This window comes from Lissotriton vulgaris, chromosome 5 (assembly GCF_964263255.1).
Source record: "Lissotriton vulgaris chromosome 5, aLisVul1.2, whole genome shotgun sequence".
In the NCBI taxonomy this organism is placed as follows: Eukaryota; Metazoa; Chordata; class Amphibia; order Caudata; family Salamandridae; genus Lissotriton; species Lissotriton vulgaris.
In genome coordinates, this window is record NC_141693.1 from 1699618717 (window position 1) to 1699646135 (window position 27419).

General features: G+C 48.8%; 1 protein-coding gene across 1 annotated transcript in view; it reads left to right on the forward strand.

The window, feature by feature from the left end:
- LOC147716989 (uncharacterized) overlaps nt 1-27419 on the forward strand; it is a 555946-nt gene that overhangs the window by 201935 nt on the left and 326592 nt on the right. The window contains exon 9 of the mRNA XM_086919831.1: nt 1154-1365. Within this exon, the coding sequence (XP_086775957.1) occupies nt 1154-1365 (212 nt within the window). The remainder of the gene's footprint in view (nt 1-1153; nt 1366-27419) is intronic.

Below are 27419 nucleotides of genomic sequence, written 5' to 3' on the forward strand. Positions count from 1 at the left end.
GACAGTGTGTGTGAGAGCATCCATACAGTCAAGAGCTGCATCCCAGCTCCCTCCTGCAATGCTTTGTGAAAAGTGCCCGCTAGGAGTATAGGAGAACTTTTAAAGACATTTAATAGATATTATATAAATTAGAAGTCTCTATGCTGTTTTGACTGTCTAGCAACTAGCTACTCCCTATAGAAATTAAAAGGAAAACATATATGTTTCTTCCCACTCTACCCCAAGCCTTGGGAGCCTCCTGAATATATCTTTTCACCCTGTTCCTTTTTTATTAAGTAGTAATAATTATAAAAAGTGATGTGTATAATTAATTGAAATAATTTAGGTATATATGAACAGCAATTATAGTTGCAAGCATTTTTATAATTTTTATAATTAAAAAATAAATATCTATTATTTCTATATAATTTTCACATTGTAATATTTACTTGTTTAGCTATTTTAAATATCTTAATGTATCCATATTTCCTATGGGTTTTTATTTAAATTCCCTACCACCATCATTTTCTGTGGTGGAGTGTTGCAGCACCAGTGATTTGGCAATTGTGGTGCTTGAATTGCTACAGTTTTTTTTGTAGTAACTTACTTCTCCAATTTTGTGAATAAGCAAAAAGTATTAAACGTACTCAAAAGTGTAGGCGACTCAGTCCCTAGGATTACAGGCAAGTAACATTTTATTATTTATCTTTGCAGTCGAGTCAGACTTTAAGTAACAAAAAAGTTACTTATAGCATCTTTCAAAATTCCCTGACCTGTGATATTTCGAGTATTCAGGTTCTCTGATCATCCCCAGTCTAAGTTTACCCAGCATGTATTTTCAGTCTGGTTTTAAATGACACCATGTGGTTGAGAGCTTTAGCTGAAGTAGATAGCACACCTCTCCCTCTCCTTCCCCTCACGCACTTTTTGTGACTTTCCATTTGATTTTCAGACACTGGTTGATCTCTAGGATTTCTGCAAGGTAATGACTTGTGTCCACACCAGTACTTTTCTGCATGTTCAATAATCTTATGCTCTAACACTTTTTCCATTATAGTTCGCTATTTACATTTGATACCCAGTATCCTTATTTGTTTGGATAGTACAATATCATGGTATGGTTCTGTAGCATATACAATGGGCATATATATTAATTATGCTAATATATTTACAGCCTTCCTGTCGTTTTTAGCAGTAGCAAGGAATTAGAGGGCACCAACCAGAACTCCATTCCCGGGAAGAGACACCCTTGTAAATCACCCTCACTAGGATCAGCAGTTCCAACTTTTCCATTGTCCACACCATCCTGGAGAAATGTATTTCGTAGATCGAAAGAATTGCCAAAGACGAAACGGGATAGCAGTCTCACCTCAGGACAGGAGTCAGGTAAGGGTAGGGTGAAATCACTTTCCATTTCCAGAAGGTGAACAAACTGTCTGCCTTTGCTGGCATTAAGGAGAAAGTCATTGGAGGGAAGTGTACTGCAACATTATTGTTTGATTTGTATCTTGTATGATGTTAAACCTCTTTCCCCGGTGGTTGAGGGTGTGTCCTGTCTTTTTATAATTAAAGAAAATAAAATAGCCTGAAGTGCTGGTTTTTTTGTAACCCATGGATTTGTTGTTTGTATGAATTAGCAAGAGAATGTGAATCTTCAATATCTTTTGTGGTCAAGCTCCAATTCAATTTACTTTACTATGCTTATGCTGTTAGCAGGAGGGGGAGTATGAAACACCGGTAGATATGTGGTGCGGTGCATGGTTTAGGTTAGTAATGAAATATTTCCTATATTGAAAAGAAAGGTAATTATTCCATAGTCGATAATGCCTTTTTAATTGAGACTAATACTATTTTGCTTTGAAGACTGCAGACATTTGTAGTATGATTGAACCAATAAAGAATGGTAGATATTTGGATAACACTGTCTTCACTCCCACAGTCTTTATTCTGCATACATTTGTTTCCACATAGAAGGCACAGTTTTCAAAGTCATCTGCAAATGTAAGTTTTGCAAACTTGCACAGATGGTTTGCCTTGATTTCCAAATTTGCTTTATTGCCATAATTCTACTCCTTAGGCAGGAAATGGGTGTGCCAGTGCAGAGATAGTCTGGAAAGTTTAGGAACACATGCAAACATGAAAGGTTATGTTTTTCATAGATTAATTTTTCCGACCCGCTATTCTCATTGGTAACATATTTAGGCGTAGGGGCCGATTTAAATCCTGGCGAATGGCCCATTGTTCTGCTAGGGCAATGGAGAAAATTACTCCATCGCCCTGGCGAAGGGACAGCATGCCAGATTTATAAATAACCGACAAGCTGGTGGTCATTTATAAGGCATTACCAGGAATGTATTTTGCTATTTGGTGTAGGGCTCCTTCAACATGATGAGGCCTTTAACCAAACAGTTTTCTTGTTTTATTTAAAATTTTCATTGTGAAAATAAGAAAGAAAATGCCCCCTAGCCATTGAAGTGGATTGCATTGAACAATTTTCACTGCCCCCTTTCCTAGAGACCGTCAGAGATCGGTGTCCTAGAGATCCTCAGAGATCAGCGTCCTAGAAATGCCGATCTCTGACAGTGTACTTCCCACTCGATAATTCAAATATCGATTTGCCCTAAGGTTATTGTAAGGCCCCACATAATCACTTAAATGGATCGCGAGCAGGAATCGCTTTGATGCATTTATTCATTTGGACTAATTATTTTAAAGTCCTCATTTTGATCCCATCCTAAGGGTCTTCAGTCTACATATGAACTTTCTTGTCCTGAAGATGGTCTTATAGATGTATTATAACATAAGACCGAAACGTCGACATACAAAGAATTGTTATATATGAACCAATCATTGAAAGTTGAATGATAATTTCTATTTGTAAACAAGTGAGAGAAATGGGTTATCTGCAACAGTGACTATGAGACAATTTTAGTTGAAAGACTCCCAATCTCTGTTATTTTTGTTTTTGTGAATGTTTTTTGTACCCCGCTAGTCTTTCTAACTGTATCATTCTGAACAAAAAAGTATACACCCATTGTTGTTGTTCTGTCTGATATTTGCAATGCTTTGACTATAGTAATTGATTTTTTTATTTTATATATCTTAGGCCACTTGTTAGGGCACTCAAGAATAACCGGAAATAATTGATCCTGACTTTTTCTAAATATATCCCTTGTAGGCACTATTACCAGATAGAAACCTTTAGAAAGTTGGCATTTTCTTGCTTAGCCACCCGCTACTAGTCAATAGTTTTTATTTTAGAACATGATTTAGTTCACTTTTTTTCTTTTTTACAACAAATGGTTTATGTACAAAAACTCACAAAACACCACAGAAATATTTACAAAAAGAATTTTAGAAAAATGCCACAATGACTAGCCAGCAATTTGTCTTATCTTACCACTTGCATTCATAACTATTCATTCATACACCATTCCACAGTCAAAGACAAGTCACATCCTACACATATTCATATACCCATTTTCTTGGTTCCCTAAAAACGTATTTTTCTTAAATCAGCGAACCGAGGAACCTACACCAAACAAAGAAATAATTTCCATCAAAGATTTATGCGTTTCAAACCCACTTCTCTCAGGGGTTCTCTTCAGGACCAAAACAACAATTCCTTAATCCACCAGTGGATGGTATTCAAAAGTTATCTAGAACAGCAACATGCATGAATGGCGTGGAGTCTTGTGATGTTATTTAAGATAAAGCTTCTGCTCTTTCTCACTGTTACTTCACAGAGCGTGTCTGGAGCTTTGTATGGCTTTGAGTTATTTTCCGGCTTTGAAAACGCCGTCTTGGTGTGTTTCTTTGTGCGACCTAGGTCTGCTTGATGACAGCGCTATCTTTTAATTCAGGAAGATCCTTGGCCATGCGCCTTGTACACTGGCCATCAGTACTGGCAGGTGTGTTGTTCTCTCTGGCAGGTGCCTCAGGAAGCACTGAGGATGCCTTGCATTTTCTGCTGCCTATACACCAGTGCAGGCTGATTTGCAGTACCTTGCTGCTGAGGCATACTGGAGCAACCTTCATACTGGATTTGTGAGTCACTTTATGCACATAGTCAACTTAATAAGAGATTAGAAACTCATTAAACAATACCTTGATTGTCAACTGTCTATGCGATTGTTGGTCTGCTCGTGCCTCTCACATTGTGAGACCACTACTTTTGAGATGTGGCAGGACCCTTATCTCATTGAAGCAACTCAGGTACTCTTGTGATTTGGTCAGGGCTGAGCCAACAGCCAAACTGCAGATGCCATTATTTGGCTATCCACAGCATTCTTGAGGGAACTTCAGGAAGATGGGTAAGAAACTTACAGAAACTTGGCTCTCCCCTTGCTCTGAGCCAGATATCGTGCAAGCCCTCCCCCCTGTTACAAAGAGTGGACCGTTCCAAGGGTCAAGGGGGTGGGATCGCTATTGCTTACAAGTGTCAGTTCACTTGCCGCCTACTGGGCTCCCCCCTCAAAGACTGTGAAAATGCCCATTTCTCCATAGTATTCTCCCCGCTGCTTGCCCTCACAGGCATTTTGATCTATCGTCCGGCCTGGGCCAATAAGGTCATTCAACAACTCCGTGCTGGAGGCCACTATCAACCTAGCCAGTGCATCGAGTAATTTTACAATCTTGGGAGACTTTAATCTCCATTTCAATGAGCCTCCCGCTCCTTCTTTAGAACTTTCCACCTATGACCAAAGAATCCATTACCTCTCTGGCGACCATGGTAAAGATTGGTTCCCCCACCGACCCTGCACCCTTGAACATCTTGAAACAGGTCATGCCTATTATAGCCCCCATCCTGACTAATCTGATCAATGCCTCACTCACTGTGGGACTAGTCCCCTTCAAGTGGAAAGAGGCAAGGGTCAAAGGTCTACTAACAAAGCCCCACTTGGACCCGACAGATTTGGGCAACTACCTCCCCATATCCCTTCTCCCGCCCATAAACACGTCAACTCAACTCTCTCTGGTTTTCCTTGACCTGAGCGCTGCTTTCGATACGGTAAATCACTCGATTATGATCCAGCGACTCAGAAACACAGGAGTGGATCGCACAGCGCTCCAATGGCTAGCCTCCCTTTTAGAGGGTAGAACCTATCAGGTTTTTGAAGAAAATACTATTTCCAAACCCACATTCCTTCAGTGCGGGGTGCCTCAGGGCTCCTCGCTCAGCCCAACCCCTTTTAATGTTTACATGTCCCCGCTAGCAGACATAATAGACCCACATGGTATTCGTATAGTCACCTACGCTGATGACACTCAGCTGGTGGTAGGGCTCAATCAACCAATCAGGAAACCCTGATCGAGCACCTGCTTGAGCGACATCTCAAACTGGATGGACGAGTCCCAGCTCAAACTTAATGGGGGAAAAACTGAGATTATGATCTTGGGTAACCCTTTCAGTTTTAACCCCAGTCTGATGTGGCCTTCTTGCATGGGCCCAGCCCCTTCCCCAAAATCAGAAATAAAGAGCCTTGGAGTATGGTTGGATCTTAGCCTCACGACCCAAGCCAGGAAAACAGCATCCCTGTGCTATGGCCTCCTGAGAACGGCGCGAAAGGTTCTACCCCTCCTTCCCCCAACGGCAAAGAAAGTAATACTCTCCAGATTGGGCTATGGGAACGCACTGTACTTAGGCGCTCCCATTTCCGCAGTCAGGAAACTTCAAACCGTTCAAAATAGCGCAGCAAGGCTGCTGACAGGAACTTCCAACAGGCTTTCCATCCTCCACTGGCTCCCGGTTCAAGAGCGTATCAGGTTTAAGGCTTTCAGCCAGATTCATCATTGTAAATTCGGTTCGCAAATTGAGCGAGCAAAATTTTGCATTTGGGATTCATCACCACAAATGCAAAAATCGCAAATTGCGAAATCGCTAAATTGCGAGGAATTGCATTTAAGGAATCTCTATTTGAGATTCCTTAAATGCAATTCATGAACCATTTTTGAATTGCGAAATCGCTTTTTTGGCCGCTATTTACAGCGAAGTCTGACTTCATGGGAAAAGTTGTATGTTACACTTGAGTTGTGCCGCCATCCAAGTCAATTTGTGACTCTCTGCTATAGCAGGAGATCAAGAATCTCCTCATCGAAATGATGCACAGCCTTCGTACAATTGATACTAAAATTGACTGCCTCACAATCAGATTGGAGTTTGTGAAGGAACGGATAGATAAACACGATGATCGTCTGGAGCGGCTGAAGCATGCTCATGGAAAAAGTCATGGTGGTCATAAAAGCAAATAAATAAAGATTTGGGGTAGTAATCCAGACAGAACTTGTCTCGGTTGTCTACCATTAAAATATTTTAGTTGCATGCTCCACAATGTGTTCCGCCTGCTGGATGGACTGAGGAGCACATTTTGTTCTTTTGCCCAGAATACCTTTACTCGACGTGCAAATGGATAAACCCAGTATGTGAACCTTGGAAACCAGTACTACTTAATTGCCCACAGGATTCTCAAAAGTGTTACTTCTACTCCAATTTTGTTTGCAGTTAGTCGATATTTGTCAGTCATTTGGTGCAAACGTGAACTGACTGACACCCCTGCATATTTTATTAACTGTGCACTACCCGGGTGGTTAGCTAGAATCTTGCTGCCATTTTGCATTTTTCACTCCTGCACCCTCAAACATTACACTTTGAGATTGATATATTTTAATGCTCTTTTATTTCATTAAATCTCAGGGAATCATGGAATATGGAACTGCCTTTAGTGAAAAGTTTTTAGCACCTACTTTACCATGCTTTTATGTATTGATTAATTAATTTTCTTGTTTTAAATCTTGTTTCCTAAAATAACTTACAGATTTGAAATGTTTTATAGGTCTGAACCCAGCATCATGTTGCAATGTGCACAATAAGTTGTTGCATTACTGGACCTTAATCATGTGATCTTATTTTTCTCATGAAGTGTTGTATGAGCTACTTTTTAATGTATTGCTGTGTGTGTAACTTTAAAAAAAAAGTTGCCTCCAAATTTTTTGTTGCAATGTTTTAATTATGAATGATTTTTATCTGTTCGCTTTCTTTATCAAACAAATAAAGCATTTCTTGATTCGTTGATTGAAATGCCTCTTTTTGCCTGATCACCCCTAAGTTTTGGACTGATGCAGCGGTTTTTCAACTCTGAAAGTGCACTGAGTCCTGACAACTAGACCTCAGTGCTAGTGCTCTGACAATAAAAAAGTATATGACTAACTGGCTCACCCACAATTGGCATAAATCAACTTACTTATAATTCCCTAATATATGGTACTAGAGATATCCAGGGCCTGACAGTTAAATTGTCCTCCTTGGATTACAGATCTTATTATGCCACCACTAGTGGGACAAAGCAAAGCATGACTCCCAGCTCGCCATTGCCAGCCGGCAGAGCAGTTTACACTGCTAACTCGACTTTGCCATTTAAACTAATGAAAAAACGCCCAGACCTGCCTTTTTAACATTTATAAGACACACCCAAGGCAGGCCTCCCAAGCCCTAAAGACAGGGTGCATTATATTAAAAAGATAGACATGTGTTTTATCAACTTTACATGTCCTCAGAGTAAAAACCTGTATTGTCGTTTTCACTCTGGAAAGGCTTGTAGCCCCTCTGGTGAGTATGGAGTTACACACTGACAACTCAGCAGTGATAACTTTTGAATGGGACCACTGAACTTGGTATCATGGATCAAGATATCAAAGGAATAGTTTCATTAAACCCGACTTGTTGCTCAAGTTGCATTTAATGTACATTTTGCACAAATAGCAACTTTAGAAAATTGGCACTTTTGCTGCCTGAAGTGTCCAGTGACATTATGGTTACACACAGGCTGCTGACCGTGAGACAGCCTTCTGTTATCCTGAGGAGAGTTGTGAACGACTCTGAGGAAGGACCACAAAGGATCTGCCAAGAGTAGAGGTATTCCCTACTCCTGGCAGGACGGCCAGTTTGGGTGGGAGCCCAAATGCGAGCTTCAAAGGGGAAACTGCCATTGAAGGACAAATGGGCATGAGAAAGACCGCTCTTTTTTTTTTTTAGGTGACAGGCTAGCATCTCAGCCAGAGGGGGGAAGCGGTTGCCAAGCTGTTTTCCATGCATGTGAAGCCCCTAGGTATACACACCTCTGGGATGGGCTAAGAAGTTTATCACACCAACAGAAGGGTTCTGCCATGTAGGCAGAATGGTGCATTCAGTGCTAACCTGATGCCATACTTCACAGGAAGTCAGCATTAGGAGAGAGGGGACCTGTTATCCCATTGGCTAGTACTAGCCACACCCTCCAAAGAAATAAACCCGCATAAATGTGGAACCTATGGTTCCCAGACCTCAGATCACATCTGGACCGAAGAGGACTTCCCTGCTGTTCCCTCGTCCCAGCAAAGAGAGGCTGCGCCAAACAGGGACTTCAGTTGCCCTATCTGGCTTCGGCTAACAAAGAGAGGACTTTGCCTGTGGTTTTCAGCTTGGGAAAAAGTTGTTCCCGTACCCCAGACAGAGAAAGTGACTCCAAGGGTCAGTTGGCTGACTCCCTGTTTCAACCACAGGGCCATAAAAGCTGAGATGCCTGCTCCTCTAATGCTTAGCGCCAATAAGCCTGACTGCTGCTGGATGCCAAGAATGAGTCTAGGAGACCGAGTCCCAACCTTCAAAAGATGAACCCCAATCTGCTGAGCCCAGGAGAGTAGTCGGGTTTCAGTTTGGTCACTCAGTGTGGTAGTTACTCCAAGTTAAATAGAACCACTGGTTTCACCGAGACGAGAGACCAGTAGAACAGTGGAAACTTTTTTTGTGCTGGACTTCACCCGGACTTTGTAGGACATTGACCCCTCAGGTCAAAGTTGCCCCTCTGTGTTCATGGACCAAGGAGACACAGGAACACCCCTATACCAGCTCATCATCATCAGTATCCTTGAGCATCCTTCAGCACCCTGTATCCTTTGCCTCTGGCTCCACGTCGCCACGGGACGGAATGGATATGGACGGAAGCCCCCGCTGTCCAGAAGCGCCGTGATTCATTTTGTTACCAGGAATCCATCCCTACACCTATCAGGCCTCCGAGTAAGAAGGGGTATTGATCAAAGACGTCCCTTCCAGCTATCGGTTGCTATCCTGACGCGGCTATCGTATCCTCGCATCTATCAGGGACGTGCTTCTGTGGCTTCCATTTGACGACTAGACGTGGCTGGCCTATATCAAGTGCTACAAGCCCATGTTTGTTACTTGTGATCCGTTGTTACAGTAAACCTGAACCCCTGAGGAAGGAATTGTATCACTGTGCATCTCCTACTGTCACCAGAAGCTTGTGTGTTCCCCTCCCACATCCGTCTGCCCTGACGAAGGTGCCTTACACCGAAACGCGCGTCGGCGCTACCACCAAGGACGGCAACATTATACCATCTAACTTGCCCTCCCACTGTTGCACCCTGGTCCATGCAACCATAAGTCCATCTATCAGTTGCAGGCCTTGTGAAACTCACCTGGTTGAACGGTTTGAATGTGTATGAGTCTGAATGAATCCTTGAAGGTGTGAGTGTTGGTTGAGCCCCCCTAAAGTGCCCCTGAGTGTCTGGAACACTGAACTGTATGATGATATTTCCCTCCTGACTTGATATGAAATATTACATTGATTGTTTTTATAAATCCTTGAATATCCAATCCACGATTGTCTTTTTATAAATATGTGTCTAAAAAGCAATAAAAATATATATTTTTCATAAAAAGTATGATTTGAATCTCTGGCTCTAATACCTGGTAATGTTGCTCCTTCTTTAGCAGAATTGGATCCCTTGGAGGACCATTGGGTATTCATTTTGGCAGGGTGTTCTTCTCTATTTATGCTTTAAATCCCCTCCCTTCCTGCCTATATCCTGTATTACCTTGGGGAACCCCCTTCTATTGTATACCCTGTATCCTTTGCATCAGGGCTACCTCATTGATTCCAATTACAGTTCACCCACAGAGTTTGGAACTGAACTGGAAACTGCTTTCCTTGCAAGGTAACTGTTCTGTTGGACATTATTGGTACCTGTGACTAGCTCCCTGTTGGTCTCCACAAGAGTGCCCTTAAATCACGAGTTGCAGTAGATTACAATTATATATTGCGCCAAGTAAAAATATCTTAATTATTGTTCCTTTGATAATTCCAAGGGATTTTTTTGTTAAATTGTCTATTTAAAGATTAAAAATACTATCTATTTTTATAAATTTGTTTCCGATTTTTATTGTGTTGCGTTTTCTTCTTATTCAATTGTCTTGGTACTTCTTAATGAAGCGCTAGCCCAGGCGGTGCATCTATTGATTTTTAACTTTGCCTGTGTTACATTCTCGCTTTACAATTTAAAAAATATTAACTGTTGTGCCTAAAGAATCCTGCTTTTACCTTTTTAAAAGTTACTGTTGTGAGTGCTTTTAACCTGCTTTCTGCCGCGCACACTAGAGCTTCTAGTTGACAGGTCCCACCCTCCACTTCCGCTCCCTCGAACACGGACCAGTGACCACAGGCGTTGACTGCAGCTGCTCAGCAGGGCTGATTGGCGGGGAGGGGCCAGGAGTCACGAGTGGCATAAAACAGCACGCTGGAGCGGACGCGCATTTAAAGAAGACGCGCTAGCCGAGGCGGTAAATGTATTGATTTTGAACTTTGCCTGTGTTACATACTCTCTTTACTATTTTAAAAATATTAACTGTTGTGTTGAAAGAATCCCACTTTTATCTTTTTAAAAGTTGCTTTTGTGAGTGCTTTTAACCTGCTTTCTGCTGCGCACACCGGAGCTTCTAGTTGACCGGTCCTGCCCTCCACTTCCGCTCCCTCGAACATTGTCTAGTGACCACAGGGGTTGACAGCTGCTGCTCAGCAGGGCTGTTTGGAGGGGAGGGGCCAGGGGTCACGAGAGGCATAAAACAGCATGCTGGTGCAGACGCGCATTGGACGCGCCAGCGGTTGCGCCTAAGGCAAGCCCATCCGCACCCGAACGGGCCAGGGGCCAGGAACCTTGGCCAACTCCGGTCATATTCGGGCAATGAATTACGAGCCCTAAGTCTTAGATCCAGCCCCCTAAAACCAGAAACAGTAAATATACTCTAGTGAGAAGTGCTCCTTATCTCACAGGGGAGAGAGACACCTAGCTCCCTCCCTACGTACACACACTCCTGGTAATTACAACCCTGGCGGAAGTAATAATATGAACATCTCTGTCCTTAATACGCGCTCCTTATAGGAACATGCCCTTGAGATCTTCACCCTCCTACAAGAAGATGCCCCTGACATCCTTGCGCTGATTGAAACATGGCTCGATGAGGACTCCGGACCTACCATAACTGCATCACTTCCTGATGGTTATGATGCCATCTGGCATAACAGGTCTGTGGGAAAAAGAGGAGGTGGGGTGGCGCTTCTGTACTAAAATCAACTGACAATTGAGAAGTCGCCAGGAGAAAACTTGGAAGGCGTGGATATTTTAATAATCTGAAAGAAACAGGTTAGTATTAGATTCTTTACCTTAGAATATCCCCAGGCGTCAGTTGTTCTTTTTTCTGCGCCAGCAAGCGCCGATCCGAAAAAGTGGTACCCTAAGTCATTTTTTGACAAAACTTTTTCAATAATTTTTGATCATCTTTCGAAGTCGGACGACTCCGACGGTGCCGGTAGGGATGCCCAGGTTCAAATCCTGCGTCAACTGCAACCGACTGATGTCGATTACCGACCCCCATCGCCGGTGTCTACATTGCCTGGGACCCGACCACGATGACAAGTCATGCCCCGACTGCCTGGCCTTGACGTCGAAGGCTAGGCGGGAGCGGTCCCGCAAGCGCCTCGAGCTCCGGCAGTCGGCGACGCTCCGTTCGAGGTACCGGTCCGGAGGGAGGTCGAGGGATCGGTCGCGGGGCCGGAGTCATCATAGCTCGGGAAGTCGACACCACTTCTCGGGCTCCAAGTCCTCAAGTAAGAGGCACAAGAAGTCGAAGAGGCAACATAGCGCTTCTGACTCCCCCTGACGCTCGCGCGACGCGCGCGGCCGGGGGTTCGGGAGCTGCATGCGTCACGACCTGCTCCATACCCACCGGTCCCTGGGCAGAACGCGACGCCGGAGGAGATTGATGCCTTTCTCACGGCCATGAGGTCGCTCACTCCTCCGTCGCGTTCCGCGGCGCCTTCGGGCCAAGCGGCCCTGACTAGGAGCCCAAGCAGGCCAGGTGCTTCGGCCCTGGCGCCGTCGGCGACTTAGGTCCCGATGCCGCAGGGCCCCGCTGGATCCGGGTCGTCGCCGGTCGACCTTACGACCTCGCCGGAGCCGGCCCCTAGGGTGTCGCCCCCGGCGTTGTACCAGGACGACGTGCCATGATTCGGCCCCATCATTTGACCCAGAGTATCAGGAGATGGGTGGCGAGGCGGATTGGGAGGGGTCTGAGGACCCTATGGCACGTGAGTGCCAGTCTTATCAGGACGGGGCAGGTGAGCTAGGCCAGTGGTCTGGACACTTCGCCAGACACTGGTTTTGTCTCCCCTCCTACCGTGTAAGCATGGGCGAATTTTGCGAATCTCGCGTTCCCGAATTTTGCGGATTTGCGAACTCGCAATCCGCAAAATCCGCGAATTCTCGCGAATTTGCGGATTTTTTTTTTTTTGTGTTTGCCACTCTCTGTCACCACTGCCACTCTCTGACTACTCATGCCACCCTCTGGCCCACCCATGCCACCCTCTGTTTCATCACAGCACCCTCTGGTTGTCCAGTTTTACATTATTGTGGCAAAGCAAAGCACACCTTCCCTGCCTCAAGTGACCTGAATTAATTTGGGGCTGATTAATGTGTCACAGAATATTTTTTTAGCTGGCACCTGCTTCATTAGTGCTTCCTGATTAGTGATCTTTTGCACTTGCTAAGTGCTTTCATTGTTGCAAAATTAGTTACAACACCTGCCCTGCCCCAACTGACAATAATGAATTAGGGGCTGATTAATGGATTTGAACTTCCAGCCTGGCTCCTGCCTGTCTCCCTTAGCTGTAATTCAGGACCTTTGTGGCATATGTGTAACTATTCTGAGGTTCAGAGCAGGGTCACATAATAGTTGCAACTGGCAACTGAACTCTGGAGGGGCCCCTCAGGAAGCACTACAGGAAATGGCTACTAATGATGAGCCTGAACTTTTGAACCTGGTAAGTAGTTTCAGTTTTGCTAAGATCGTATTTCTGCAATTTAGCGCTTATTCGCGGGGCGCGAAGTTGTACTGGGAAGCCGCGAACTCACGCGAACAGTGCGAGCAAGCCATAAAATCCGCTGCTCGCGGATTTGCGGATTTTGCGGGAGATTCGCGAATCTCGCGGATTGCGAATTTACCCAAAATCCGCGAGCGAAACGGATTTTCCGCCCATGCTTACTACCGTGGCTACGGAGGAAGGGGCTGCCTATGGTGTGGTGTTGACGCGGGCGGCCAAGGCCTTGGCTCTTGAGCCCCCCGTCGCAGCCGTGAGGACTAACCTCCTCACTGAGGTCCTTAAACCACAAACAAGCTCTTCTGAGCCTCTGTTGCCGTTCAATGAGGCCTTGTCTGACGTTCTTCTGGGCACTTGGTCCAGGCCCGCTACAAGTCCCCCTGTAGATAGGAACGTGGCCAGACGCCACCGCCCGGCTCCGGGCAACCCTTGCTTCCTGTCCACCCACCCCACTCCCGAGAGCCTGGTCATACCGGCCTCTAATTCACAGACCGCATTCCCGGCGGCTCCCCCAACCGGAAATTCAAGAGGTACGAACAGTATGGTAAGAAGATGTTCTCCTCACTGAGTTTGGAGTTGCGGTCAGTTAACACCGCGTGCCTCTTGGGCTGTTATTCCCACTCTCTGTGGGACACGGTCGTAGATGTGCTGCCACAATGTCCGGAGGAGGCCAGGACTAAACTCGCCCAAGCCCTGGTGGAGGGTCGAGATGCGGCACAGTATTCCATCCGATGTGGGCTGGATACAACGGACTCGCTAGGCAGAGCGATGGCAACGACGGTGGCGATTCGTCACCATGCCTGGCTGAGGTCCGCCAACTTTTCGGCTGATGTCCAAAACACCATTATGGACTTGCCGTTTGATGGCCGTCGCCTCTTTGGCGACAAGGCAGACAGTGCACTTGAGCGCTTTAGGGACTCCAGTGCTACGTCCAAGTCCTGGGGCCTGTCGGCCGGTGCCAGCAAACTGCTGCCTTTTGCTCCTTTCCTGGCCAAGGAAGGGGCACCCCCACACGTCATGCAAGCCACGGGCCGCAGACTAACATCCAGCGCGGTGGCGGACCTGGTAACCGCCGTGGCGGTGCCCGGGGACAACGGCGAGGCCAGTCCACATCTACCCCGCAGCATCTGCCTCAAAGCCCTCCTAGTCCGAGCTTTCAGGCCCACGTGACGCCAGTGGGGGGCAGGGTTCGCCATCACCTCCTTCACTGGTGCACCATCACTACGGACAGGTGGGTGCTGCAAATCGTCCGAAGGGGCGACCCCTCCAGCCATGCCACCGCAGTACCACTGCATGTCGGGATCACTTGAATCTTCTGCGAGAGGAAGTTACGGCCCTCTTGGCCAAGGGGGCCATCAAGCCTGTTCCTGGGCCAGAAGTAGGGTGTGGTTGTTATTCCCACTACTTTCTGGTTCCAAAGAAGGGCAAAGGGGGCCTACGCCCTATCTTGGACCTGCAGAACGTCAACGGCTTCCTCCGAAAGGAGAAGTTGAAGATGCTGACACTGGCTCAGGTCTTAGCTACCCTGGACCCAGGAGACTGGATGGAAGCGTTTGACTTGCAGGACGCTTATTTTCACATCCCCGTCCTGCCGGCTCATGGGTGATACCTGCGGTTCACAGTAGGCCACAAGCACTTTCAGTTTACCGTGCTCCCCTTCGACCGTACCAGCGCCCCACGGGTGTTCACGAAAGTGATGGCAGTGGTTGCAGCTCATCTGCGCAGGTTAGGGGTTTCAGTCTTCCCCTACCTCGACGACTGGTTGTTGAAGGCGGGCTCGCCCTAGACAGTCGTCAGCCACCTCCAGACTATGGCCGACCTCCTGCACCTGCACCTGCTGGGGTTCTCCATCAATGTGCCGAAGTCACACCTGTGTCCCTCTCAGAAGCTCCTCTTCATCGGAGCGGTTGTAGGCTCGGCGCAGTTTCGGGTTTATCCTCCCGAACAGCGGGTTCGGGATATTCAGGCTCGGATTACGATCTTTCAGCCGTTATCCCGAGTCTCGGTCAGGTTGGGGCTGATGGCCTCTTGCATCTTTCTGGTGCATCACGCCAGGTGGCGGATGCAGGCTCTGCAGTGGGTCCTGAAGTTTCAGTGGGCCCAGCATCAGGGCAATTTGTCCGACCATGTCTTGATCTCTCTCTACCCCAACCGGAGCACGTAGTTGTGACGGACACGTCCCTCCAGGGCTGGGGGGGCCACATGGGAGAGGCGGAGATCAGAGACCTCTGGTCTCCGGCGGAGTCCCAGCTCCACATCAACCTTCTGAAGCTGCGGCCGATCCGGCTTGCACTGAAGGCATTCCTCCCCTCTGCCCGGGGGAGTGTAGTGCAGGTGTTGACGGACAACACCACCTCCATGTGGTACTGCAATAAACAGGGTGGGGTGGGGGACCCTTAGTCAGGAGGCTCTGCGCCTCTGGCAGTGGATGGAAACAACCTGGCAGGTTCCCTGAAGGCCAGGGCGGACGAACTCAGACGTCGGTGCATGATGGATCACGAATGGCATCTGAACTCGGACGTGGCTCAAGGCCTCTTTCAGCAGTGGGGAGCCTTGGTTGGATCTATTCGCCACTGGAGAGAACGCGCAATGTCATCAGTTCTGCACGTTGGAATTTCCAAGGCGGCACTCGCTCGGAGACCCTTTTTGTTGCGAGTGGAGCTGCGGTATGTTGTACGCCTATACCACTTCTGCCCAAAGTGCTGAAGAAGATCAGGCGCGACCAGGCCCAAGTCATCTTTGTGGCTCCGGACTGGGCATGAAGATACTGGTATCCCGAGCTACTCAGCATGTCTGCCAATCCCCCGATTCATCTGCCTCTTCAGGAGGACCTTCTGTCGCAGCAGCAGGGGATGGTCCTCCTCCCGAACCTGTCCAGTCTCCACTTACATGCGTGGAGATTGAGCGGTGGGAGTTGAAGCCATTCGACTTGCCTCCTGAAGTCTGTAATGTGATTCTGGCAGCCAGGCGTCCATCCACAAAATCGGTATACGCCTGCAGGCATGGTGCACAGCAAAGGCTGTGGATCCCCTTTCTGCCCCTCTTTCAGAGGTTCTCCTCTTTCTTCTTTCTCTTGCCCAACAGGGCTCTGCTCTGGGCACTCTGAAGGGCTACCTCTCGGCCATTTCTGCCTTCTTCAGGCTCCCTGAGAAGCCCTCTTTGTTCAAGTCCCCAGTTGTAAATTCAGAGGTAGTTCGCAGCACTACTCTAAGCCGCTTAGATTACTGCAATGCGCTGCTTCTGGAGGCCCCAAAAAATCTGGTGGGGAAGCTACAACGGGTGCAGAACATGGCTGCCAAGTTGGCTCTGTCGCGTGCCAGGTCTAGCTCTTCCACTCTTGCATCTGCGAGTGGTGTATAAGGCTGCGTGTTTGGTGTTTAAGGCAGTACACCAACAGGGCCCAGTACCACTTTGTGACATGTTTGCGTGGTACGCTGCCTCCCGGCCCCTTCGCTCATCTTCGGCCAACTTGTTGGTGGTCCCGAGGTTCCAGAGAGTCAGGATGGGTGGCCGCTCATTCAGTGTTGCGGCGGCCAGACTTTGGAACTCCCTGCCTCTCTCTCTGAGAAGCCACAAGGATTACCTACCATTTAGGAAAGCGCTGAAAACGCATCTGTTCCCGAAAATTGTCTGAGCAGTGAGTGATGTTCTGCCGAAGTTCAAAGCGCCAGGATGCCCTTTGGGTGACAGGCTGCGCAATATAATTACACAAATAAATAAATAAATAGGTTTTTGAAGGGCATCACTCATATGTTCCCTCCTGTTCCTTTTGTGATGCCTCAGTGGGACTTGAACCTTGTTCTGACCTATCTGATGTGCGCTCCCTTCGAGCCACTTCATAACTGTCCTCTTCGTCTCCTTACTCTTAAGACTTCATTCCTGGTTACCATCACCTCTGCCAGGAGAGTGAGTGAGCTCCAGGCTTTTTCTTCTAAACCTCCTTTCCTTTCTGTCCATCCGGACAAAGTTGTGTTGCGGACGCGACCCTCTCTCCTGCCCAAGGTAGTCTCAGCCTTCCACATCGGGCAGTCCATCACCTTGCCCACCTTCTTTCCGCCTCCTCATCCCTCGAAAGAGGAAGAGAGGCTCCACCGTCTGGACCCAAAACTTTAGCTCTCATTCTATCTGCATCACACACACCAGTTCCGGGTGGATGGCCAACTCTTTGTTGGTTACATGGGCGCTAAGAAGGGTTGGGCGGTGCACAAGCGCACCATTTCTCGATGGGTCGTCTTGTGCATCTAGGCTTGTTACTCTCTGGCTAGAAAGGAGCCTCCTGTGGGGCTACGTGCCCATTCGACTCGGGCCACAACGGCTACTACTGCCCTGGGTCGGGGAGTCACCTTGCAGGACATCTGTCAGGCAGCTACGTGAGCCTCGCTGCACACGTTCGCAAGACACTTCTGCCTTGACAGCCAAGTCCGGAGAAATGGCTTTTTCGGCCGTTCCGTTCTCCAGGACTTTCTGGTGTGATCATTGGTTCGCAGACCCACCACCGGGGTTGGTATTGCTGGGGTATCTATTCTAAATGTAAGGAATCTAATACTAACCTGTTTCTTTCAGATGCACTAGTTACTTACCTTCGGTAACGATATATCTGTAAGAAACAGTAGTTAGTATTAGATTTCTTACCACCCCACCCATCCTCCCCGTTCTGCGAACCGATATCTAGGGTGAGGGTTCACCCCTTTCAGGGCCCTAGTTTCATTGCACCAGTGTTGGTTTTTATCATGGCTCTGCGTTTCTGGCGCGGAAAAGCTGTGTATAAGAACTGACGTCAGCGCGCGAGGGCGGCATCTAAGTACTCCAGCGACGTCATCCCGGCGCCGACGACGGATGCGGAGTCGCAGACGACGCCTACCGACGCGCAAGGGTACTGCTACGCAAAAGTTTCTGGATCCAGTCTGACGCCTGGGGATATTCTAAGGTAAGGAATCTAATACTAACTACTGTTTCTTACAGATATATTGTTACCGAAGGTAAGTAACTTGTGCATTAAGGTCTGTCACAGCTCCTCAAGTATAGTATTCATGGTAGCATACCATCCGCCTAAATGCCCACTGCTGTTCGTAGATCTCCTCACAAATGTGTCACCACACGCCGTTCACGTTTCCAACTACTTCTGGTGGTAGGAGACTTCAACTACCACTGGGACCAACAACCTAGCGGGACACAGGCCACAGCTAGAGGATACGCTCACAACTCTTGGGTTGAAAAAGCTAGTAACAACTCCTACCCATGAAAAGGGACACACCCTAGACCTGGTTTGGGCAACTCTCCCATTAGTGAACCTAGTGGATACCACTCCCTGTGAGTGGTCAGACCACTATATTTTAATCTTCTACCCCCCTAGCTAGACGCGATTTACGCCCGACACCCAACTGGAAACTAGTACAAAGTTGGAATAAAATCGAGGGTCCCACCTTAGAGAGCACCCTTCGAGAAAACCCCGTCAGGAGGCCAGAGATAGCGGATATTGAAGAGTGGACAGTATCCATCTCCAGCCAGCTATCATCTGCCATTAGAAAATTAGCCTCAGTCAAGAAAATAAAAACTGGAAACAAGGTCAAGGGCGCACCCTGGTTCATGGAGGAGCTCAGGGCTCTGAAACTCATACTTGGTGCTTCTTAGCAGGAAAACTGAATACTATGAAAATAGGATCTTGGTGGCAACGAACAAACAAAAAGAAACATTTAAAATCCTCATGGAACTGTGTCAAAAACAGTCGCTAGATGCGCCGTGCAGCCAGGAACAATGTAATAAATTCTTATCTTACTTCTCTGATGAAGTACAAGACATCCTGGCTGACATTGACAAATCTCCCTTTAAGCAACTCCTCAATGAAGAGGCAGTGACACGGGGAAATAGGGTAGAGCTGATCTCCTCCTTTGAAACTCTCAACCTAGAGACCCTGCAACGCATTGCAATCAAAATAAATCTGGCTAACCCGCAGATCCTTGCCCACCTAGGATCTTTAAACTTGCTCTTCCAGCAATTGAGGGAGAAATCCTCACTATGTTGAACCTCTCGCTGGAAACTGGGAAGGTGTCCAGGTATTTTAAAGAAGCAAGAGTAATCCCCCTACTCAAGAAGACAGGAGCTGACACTTCCAATATGAAAAATTACAGACCCATATCCCAACTCCCTTTCCTGGCCAAAATTATGGAACAACATGTCCTGCAAACTCTATCCAGGTTCATGGAGGATCACCACCTCCTTGGAGATAGGCAGGCTGGCTTCAGAGCTCACCATAGTACTGAGTTGGTGATGTTATCAGTACTTGATGAAATCAGGATTACAGCAGACAACAAGAAGCCATGTGTCCTAGTTCTCCTAGACCTGTCCGCAGCGTTCAACATGGTCAACCACTCCCAACTCCTGGAAAGAATACAAAACATTGTTATTGGAGGGTCAATACTCCAATAGATTACTTCATTCCTGACAGACCGCACCCAAAAAATCCAGATGGGCGACTGGGTGTCAGAGAGGGGGTCCATTCCCTGTGGAGTCCCACAGGGGTCGGCACTGTCCCCTCTCCTATTTAATAAAGGACCTAGCCTTTATGAACTCCCAGGTATTTAACTATGCGGACGTCGCACAAATCATTCTACAAATAGATAACACCCCACAGGCCCACACCCGGGTGAAAGACGTACTGCAATTTGTGGTAAACTGGATGACGGCCAAGTCGCGCAAGATCAACCCGGACAAAACGGAGGTTCTGGCCGTCACCAATGATAGCAACCCATGGAATTCCCACTACTGGCTGCACGAGCCGGGTGATACTCCATCCCCTGCTCCAGTGGTAAAAAGTTTGGGAATCAAAATAAATGCCAAACTCTCATTGGCCAATCAAGTCTCCGCCGTGTTTGAAACTTGTGTGAGCCTACTCAGGCAGTTTAGGAAACTCTCCCCCATCCTCTCCTTCTCAACCATGTGGACAGTGGTGGCCGCCCTGATCGTGGCCCGTCTTGACTATGGGAACTCGCTTTACATCGGACTACTGGACTCATTGCTGGGCAAACTCCAGGTGGCGATGAATGATGCAGCCAGCTTCAAGCTTCCTAGGCGCACTCGGGTATCACCCCTACTGCAACAACTACACTAGCTGCCCATCAAGCAGAGTGCTAAATTCTAAGGCCTCTGCATTACACACAAGGCCCTATTTGGGCAGGCACCCAATTACATCAAGGAACACCTGGAGAAATACGCCCCCTGCCGCTCACTAAGGCCCTCCATGGAATGATTCAACAACACCACTAAAGGCGGCCGAGCCTTCTCTGTCCTTATGCCGCAACTTTGGAACAGGCTGCCTGGTCAGCTTCACTCATAAAGCTGCCTCCTTCCATTCAGGAAGAAACTTAAGACCCTATTATTTACAGAAGCCTGGGCATAACACTCCACTCTGTGATACATCTCTCCCCTAGTACTTCTGCTGATCCTCTTGAAGCGTTTAGAGACCTGCAGGTATTAAGCAGTCTACAAGTCAGAATTAACATTAACATTTCATTTGTTCCTTTGAAAAAGCCTGACTGCTCTTAGCCAAAGCTACCAAGAATGAGCTAATCACTCAATCAATCAGGGAATTGTGAACCGTGATACCCACTCATGAGGGTCTCAAGGCGCTGGGGGGTGGGGAGTCAGCTCCGAGTCAGCTGAAGAGCCAGGTCTTGAGGCTCTTCCTGCAGGTGTGCAGAGTGGGGAAGCGTCTGATGTTGATCAGGAGCTCGTTCCAGGCCATTGCCCCGATGTAAGAGAAGGCTCCTCCACTGGCTCCCATTCTGCAGATGCGTAGGGTTTCTGTGGGGTGAGGTTGCCGGAGCGGAGGTTTCTCTTGGGTACGTGGAAGGAGACTCTTTCGTTTAGGTATTTGGGTCCAGTGTTGTGGAGGGATTTGTAGGCGTGGGTGAGTAGATTGAAAGTTACTCTCTTCTCGACGAAGAGCCAATGGAGGTATTGCAGTGATGTGTTCATGTCGTGGGATGCTGAGGACGAGTCTTGCAGCAGTGTTCTGGATGGTCTGGAGCTTACGTAGCAGAGATTTGTTGATTCCAGCGTAGAGGGCATTTCCATAGTCCAGTCTGCTTGGTATAAGTGCGTGGTGATGGTCTTTCTGGATTCGGGGGGATCTATTTGAAGGTCTTGAAAAGGATGCAGAGGGTGTTGAAGCAGGTAGAGGCGACGGAGTTGATCTGGCGGGTCATGGTGAGGGAGGAGTAGACAATGATTCCGATGTAACGGGCATCGTCCGTGGGGGTGGCCGGGTTGCTGCGGGCGGTGAGCCACCAGGTGTTGTCCCAAGCTGAGGGGGTGGGTCTGAGGACGAGGACTTCTGCTTTCTCCGAGTTGAGCAATAAGACAGCTGCTGCTCATCCAGGATGCAATGTCTTTCATTCTTTCCTGGAATCTGTGTCTTGTGGCGTTAGGTTCCTTTGTGAGGGGGAGGATGAACTGGGTTTCATCGGCGTAGGATACTATGCTGAGTCCATGCTGTCCGACGATGGTGGCGAGGGGGGCCATGTAGGTATTGAAGAGCATGGGACTGAGCGTTGATCCTTGGGGTACTCCACAGTTGATATCTGTGGCTTTGGAGAGGAACGGCGGGAGTCTGATCCTTTGGGTTCTGCAGGCGAGGAAGGATCGGAGATAGTCGAGGGCGGTTTCCTGGGAGGGCGTTGTGGAGTCTGGCTGTGAGAGTGCGGTGGGAGACAGTGTTGAAGGATGCGGAGAGGTCTAGTAGGATGAGGGCCGCAGTGTGGCCTTGGTCGAGAAGCATGTGTATGTTGTCTGTAGCTGCGAGGAGGGTGGTCTCGGTGCTGTGGTTGCTGCGGAATCTGGATTGGGAAGGGTCGAGGATTGTGTTTTCTTAGATGAATTTTGTCAGCTGGGCATTGACGATCTTCTCAGTGACTTTGGCTGCAAAGGGAAGGAGAGAGATGGGGCGGTAGTGTTTTAGTTTTGTTGGGTCTGCAGAGGGTTTCTTGAGGAGGGGCTTGACTTCTGTGTGTTTCCGGTCATCGGGTAATGTGCCGGATTCACAGGTGGCGTTGATGGTGCATCGTAGCTCGGGTGCTATGGCGGCGACGGCTCTGTGGAAGATGTGCAGCGGGCAGGGGTCCGTGGGGGCTCCTGAGTGAGAGCTCTGCACGGTCGTGGCGGTATCTTCAGTGGTGACTGGAGTCCAGGTGGCGATGGTAGGCTGGCTGTCGTCACTGGAGGAAGGAGTGGTTTCTGGAGTCTGTTTGCTGAAGTTGTCGTAGAGGGCCTTGATTTTCAGATGGAAGTAGGAGCCAAGCTTGTTGCAGAGGTCCTGGGAGGGCGAGACATCCGTGGCTTTGCTGGGGTTTTGGTGAATTCTTGGATGATGATGAAGAGTTCTTTTGAGTTGCTGGAGTTGGCGAGGATTTTGTTCTGGATGAAGGTCCTTTTGGTGGATCTGATGAATTGGTGGTATTCTGTCATGGCATTCATAGTCTGGTCTGCAGTGGCTCTGCTTTTCCTCCATCGCTTCTCGAGACGTCTGCAGGTGCTTCTGGATTCCTGCTGGTCGGTGGTGAACCAGGTGGCATTCTTGGGGTGCTGTCTGTCAGAGTTGCGGAGGGGGGCGAGCTTGTCTGCATTTCTGTGATCCACCAGTATAGTTCTTTGGCTGCAGAGTTGGTGTCAGTCGAGGTGGGAAGGGGATGGTGGATGAGGTTGGAGTTGAGGTGCTTCTCCGTGACCTTGCTCCAGGTTTCTTCGTGGGTATCGTGGTGTGGGTTTTGAGCAGTGGCATTGCTTAAAGAGAAGTGTATGCAGTGGTGGTCCGTACAGGGGGATTGGGTGGTGTGGCTAAAGTGGATGTGGTTCCCTCCTATGAAGATGGGGTCGAGGGTGTGTCATGCCTTGTGGGTGGGGGTGGTGATGAGCTGTTTCAGTCTGCGGTTAGGGAGGTTGTTCAAGAGGGTGGCGGAGTTGGGGTCGCTGAGGTTGTCGAGGTAGAAGTTGAGGTCTCTGATGAGTATGTAGTCCATAGAGGCGATGGCATAGGGCGCGATGAGGTCGGCGATGGTAGTGGTAAACAAAGTTTGAGGTCCGGGGGGGTCTGTAGACAAGGGTGCAGCGTAGGGTTGTTCTGGGGCTGGTCTGGATCTGGAAATGGAGGTGCTTGGTGGTGGATGGGGTGGCGCTCGTGCTGGAGGTAGAAAGTCAGAGGGAGCTCTTGTGTGCGATGGCGAGTCCTCCTCCTGGGCGGTTGGCTCGGTCCTTCATGTGAATCTTGTATCCGTCAGGGATGGCGGAGGCGATGTCGGGGGCGGAGGAGGCATTGGTCCAGGTTTCCATGAAGAAGGCAAAGCCTGGCGAGAGGGTGTCGAGGAGGTCCCAGATTTCAATAGCATGTCTGTGCAGGGGTGCACGTTGAGGAGAATGCACCTCAGGGCTTCGGGGGTGCTGGCGACCGGCATGAGTGCGGCGACCGTGGAGATGCGGATGATGGTGAAGCATTGTCGATAGTGTCAACAGGATAACTGGCCATGGGTGGTGTTCAGCGTAGACAGCTGGCAGTTGTTTGTTTCTTCCGGAGTTGGGTGCATGGAGGGAGCTGAGCTCTAGCGATGGGTGGTCGGAGACAGGGTCCCTGGCGCAGGTCGCAGACTGGCTTGACTTTGGCGCGGCTGCTATTTAATAGGGAAGGGGGAGCGCAGCTGGGCAGCGGGAACTGGCAGGGTGGGCACAAACAAGGGCACAGGTAGAATGAAAAAAAGAAAAACAGGCAAAATAAACAGAGTCACAAGTAACAAAAAAGACACAAAAGACAGAAAAAGGCCGCAAATGCGAGACAGACAACAGCAGAGTAGGGCTCTCCCATTGGACCACCAGCGATGAGGCGAAGGCAGGAGCCTGCGGTTGGAGGAGGGCCTCGAACACCTACCTTACTGAGAGATGTAGGGGCAGTGGCAGTGGCACAACAGCGGAGCTGCTGGGACGGACTGTACTTGATATGGAGTCCGTAACTATGGGCAAATTAGAAATGTATCTTAAAAGCAGGCTGCACTCCTTTTTAGGGCTCGGCCTACATCCCACGAAGTGAGTGTGGCTTCAGAGTCCTTTTGAGAGGACTTCGAAAATCTAACCTACGAATTCCAGAGAAGCGCGTGAATTTTGTTAGTTATTTATGGCAGCTGCATGGCAATTGGCCCTCGCATGGCTATGTTTTTACAAGGCAGCACGCAATAGGCCATAGTCTGTAGAGTTGCTCCACTTCCTGCATATTCCGTGCGGACACGCGCAGCAGAAGGATATAATTCATCAATTACCAGCTGTCAGGGGCCGCGGTAATTGAAGGCAGATGCTGGGCACGCATTCAGCACTCTCCAGTTACTTGCATTTTTTTTTTTTTTTACAATACGATCGCTTTCGCGATCGGTTGAAGTGCTGCTTGCTTTAAACTTCTGGTTAGCAGATGACCGGGCTTCACAAGCATTGTTGTGAAGGTGTGGCGAAGCCGTGTGACAGACTCTAGACCCTGCGCTTTCACTGAGTGCATGACTGTGAAAGTCCATTTCTCACTATCATCTTTGTGGACTCAGCTGTGAGGGTTTAACTCACGTGTGTTCTTTGCGTGCATGAGTAGGAAGATGCATCTCATACTACCACTGAGTGCACCACTGCGAAGGCACACCACGTGTTTGACCCTTCGGGTCGTGGGGTCACAGCAGTGGGGGCGCATGTGACGTGTGTGACCCTTGGGGTTGTGGGGTCCGGGCAGTGACACGTGTGTGACTCTTGTGCGCACGACTGCGGCGGCTGCGGAGGCGTTAGTGCACATCCTCGTGAGCTCGGTCTGAGGCGCTGGCCGTGCTTGTATTATCTCGCCCCAGCCTGTGTGTGTGTTTTTGGGGGGGGGCAGCACTGGAGGGCGGGGGAGCTGCGGGACACGAGGCGGTTCTGTGGACAGCAGCCAAGAAACCTGTCAGGTGAACAAACATGGAACCTCTTTGAGGCAGTCTTGACGTCACTGTTTTCTTAACTCCAAGTCTTGAATTAATCATGGAGCTGCGATGGTTCCCGCGCTCAGGGGCATGCGCGCTCCCGCTGCACTGGAGGGAAGCTATTGATCTTTAAACGGATTGACTGAGCATATTGAAATAAATTGAGATTCACTTAAGGAGGCGCTTGCATGCTGTTAGGACGAATCAACATTTATGAAGTAAGAATCGTTGCGCCAGGCTCTACTATACGAATTGAAACACAACTTCCAAAATAATAATTACATAACTCATATCTGCTGTTAAGCGCTCTATGTCACACCTGCTAATATTTCTCAATTGTATTACGCAGCTTTTCTGCTTTGGTGGATTGGAACTCATGACTCAGAGAACGCTCTATTTTGTCAGCGGCGAAAGATAACAGGAAGCATCAGAACTTAAGCTGAGATACTACCGATACAAACAGCCCTGCACGATGCGTCTTCTTTTAAGACAGAACACTCCAGCGCGTCACCTGTTATTTCTGAAAGCAAAGTCAGGTTTGCTAGCCAGCGCCAAATGTCAAACACAGCTTCGTAAGAAACACAAAGGCATACTATCTGTCTTTGTAGGCCCTGCTATGTGCTAATTTATCTGGTGTGCTCTCTCCAGCGCATGAAATAATCAATCTAATTATGTAGCTGTTTTGAGAAATAGAAACAAAGGAAGGTGTTTTTTTGTGTGAGCCACTACAAAGGATTTCACGAAAACCTAACACAGCTGATGAAAATAAACGAAGTGCTTGTAAGCTGTTACAATATCAGAGCAAATCAACTACTACAGGTTTCATATGCAGCCTAGGCGCAGGTGCCTTTGTCACTGCCCTCCACCTCTCTAAACTACTTGCCTCAAACCTGATACCTCACCTGTCTCCACCCATCCCCATCCTGCCCCCACGTGTCCATTCGGGCTCCCTGTATCCCGTGCCTCGCCGCTCGCTGTGCCTCAATCCAGCCTTCCCTCCTGTATCGCTCTCCCAGTCTCTCGCTCTTATATCATCCGCGCTGTATCTTCCAGGGCTGCAGCCCTCCTTCCCTCTTGCCCCCTTCTACCCCTCTGCTTATCTTGCCTCAATCAACCGCCTGTCCCACCCCAGCCCCCGCACCGGTCACCACCACCCTTCTCCCTCTATCGCTTTTCAGCACCTTCTCTGCAACCCGTTCCCTCGCCACTGATTTCGCTTATCCTCCCTCCCCCGCCTTCTGTGCTGTCTACACTGCCCCTTTCCTCGCACCAGTTCCACGTCCCTGTCTCCCGCCTGCCCTGCTCTTCACCACAAGCTGTATCTTATTCCTCTTTTTCTACCCCTATCTTCTCCAGGATACAAGAAACCATCTACCTTATTGCACATTTTCCGCCTCCCACCACCTTTTCTTTCGTATTCTGCCTGTCTGCCCCTCCCCTGCCCGTTTATATTTCTGCGCATGTTTTTCTCCCTATTATACGCCCGCTCTGCCCATTCCCGTCCTGTTCCTCCCTGCCCCCTCCTCTCACTTCCCTATTTGGCCTTCTCTGCTCTCCTGAATGCACAATTTCAGCTCTATTGGGTTCTTTCCCCGCGTGCCGCTCTCCCTTCTAGTTTCCTTGCCCTCTACCGCTCTGCAAAAGGCACCCACCTTTCTGAGTCACTGCCTCTCCACCTGCCAATGCTTTTCGTCTCCTTTTCCAATTTCCGTGTTCTTCCTTCCCTTTCCACGCCTCAAGCACCCCCTCTCATTCCGATAGCACACCTCTATCTTTCTCGTATGTTTCCTCTCTCCACCTTTTCTCTAATTTCACTTCGTTTTTTATTCTACCTTCTTAATTCCCTTTTATGTTGCTAATGTCCCCATTAGCCCCCGCCCCATTTCAAAACCACTCGTGTCCCTGCCCTTTCCCCTAGTTAACACTCCCCTCCAGATGCCTCTCCTCTCTGCCCCTGCGTTGTCACCTGCCTCTCCTCTCAGTCCCTGCATTGGGTCCTGCCTCACCTCTCCCCCCTTGCGTTGTGTCCTGCCTCTCCACTCCACCCCTGCGCCTGCGTTGTGTCTTGCCTCTCCTCTCTGCCCCTGCATTGTCTTGCCTCTCCTCTCTGCCTCTGCGTTGTCTTGCCTCTCCTCTCTGCCCCTGCGTTGTCCTGCCTCTCCTCTCTGCCCCTGCGTTGTCCTGCCTCTCTTCTCTGCCCCTGCGTTGTGTCCTGCCTCACCTCTTCCCCCCTTGCGTTGTGTCCTGCCTCACCTGTCCCCCC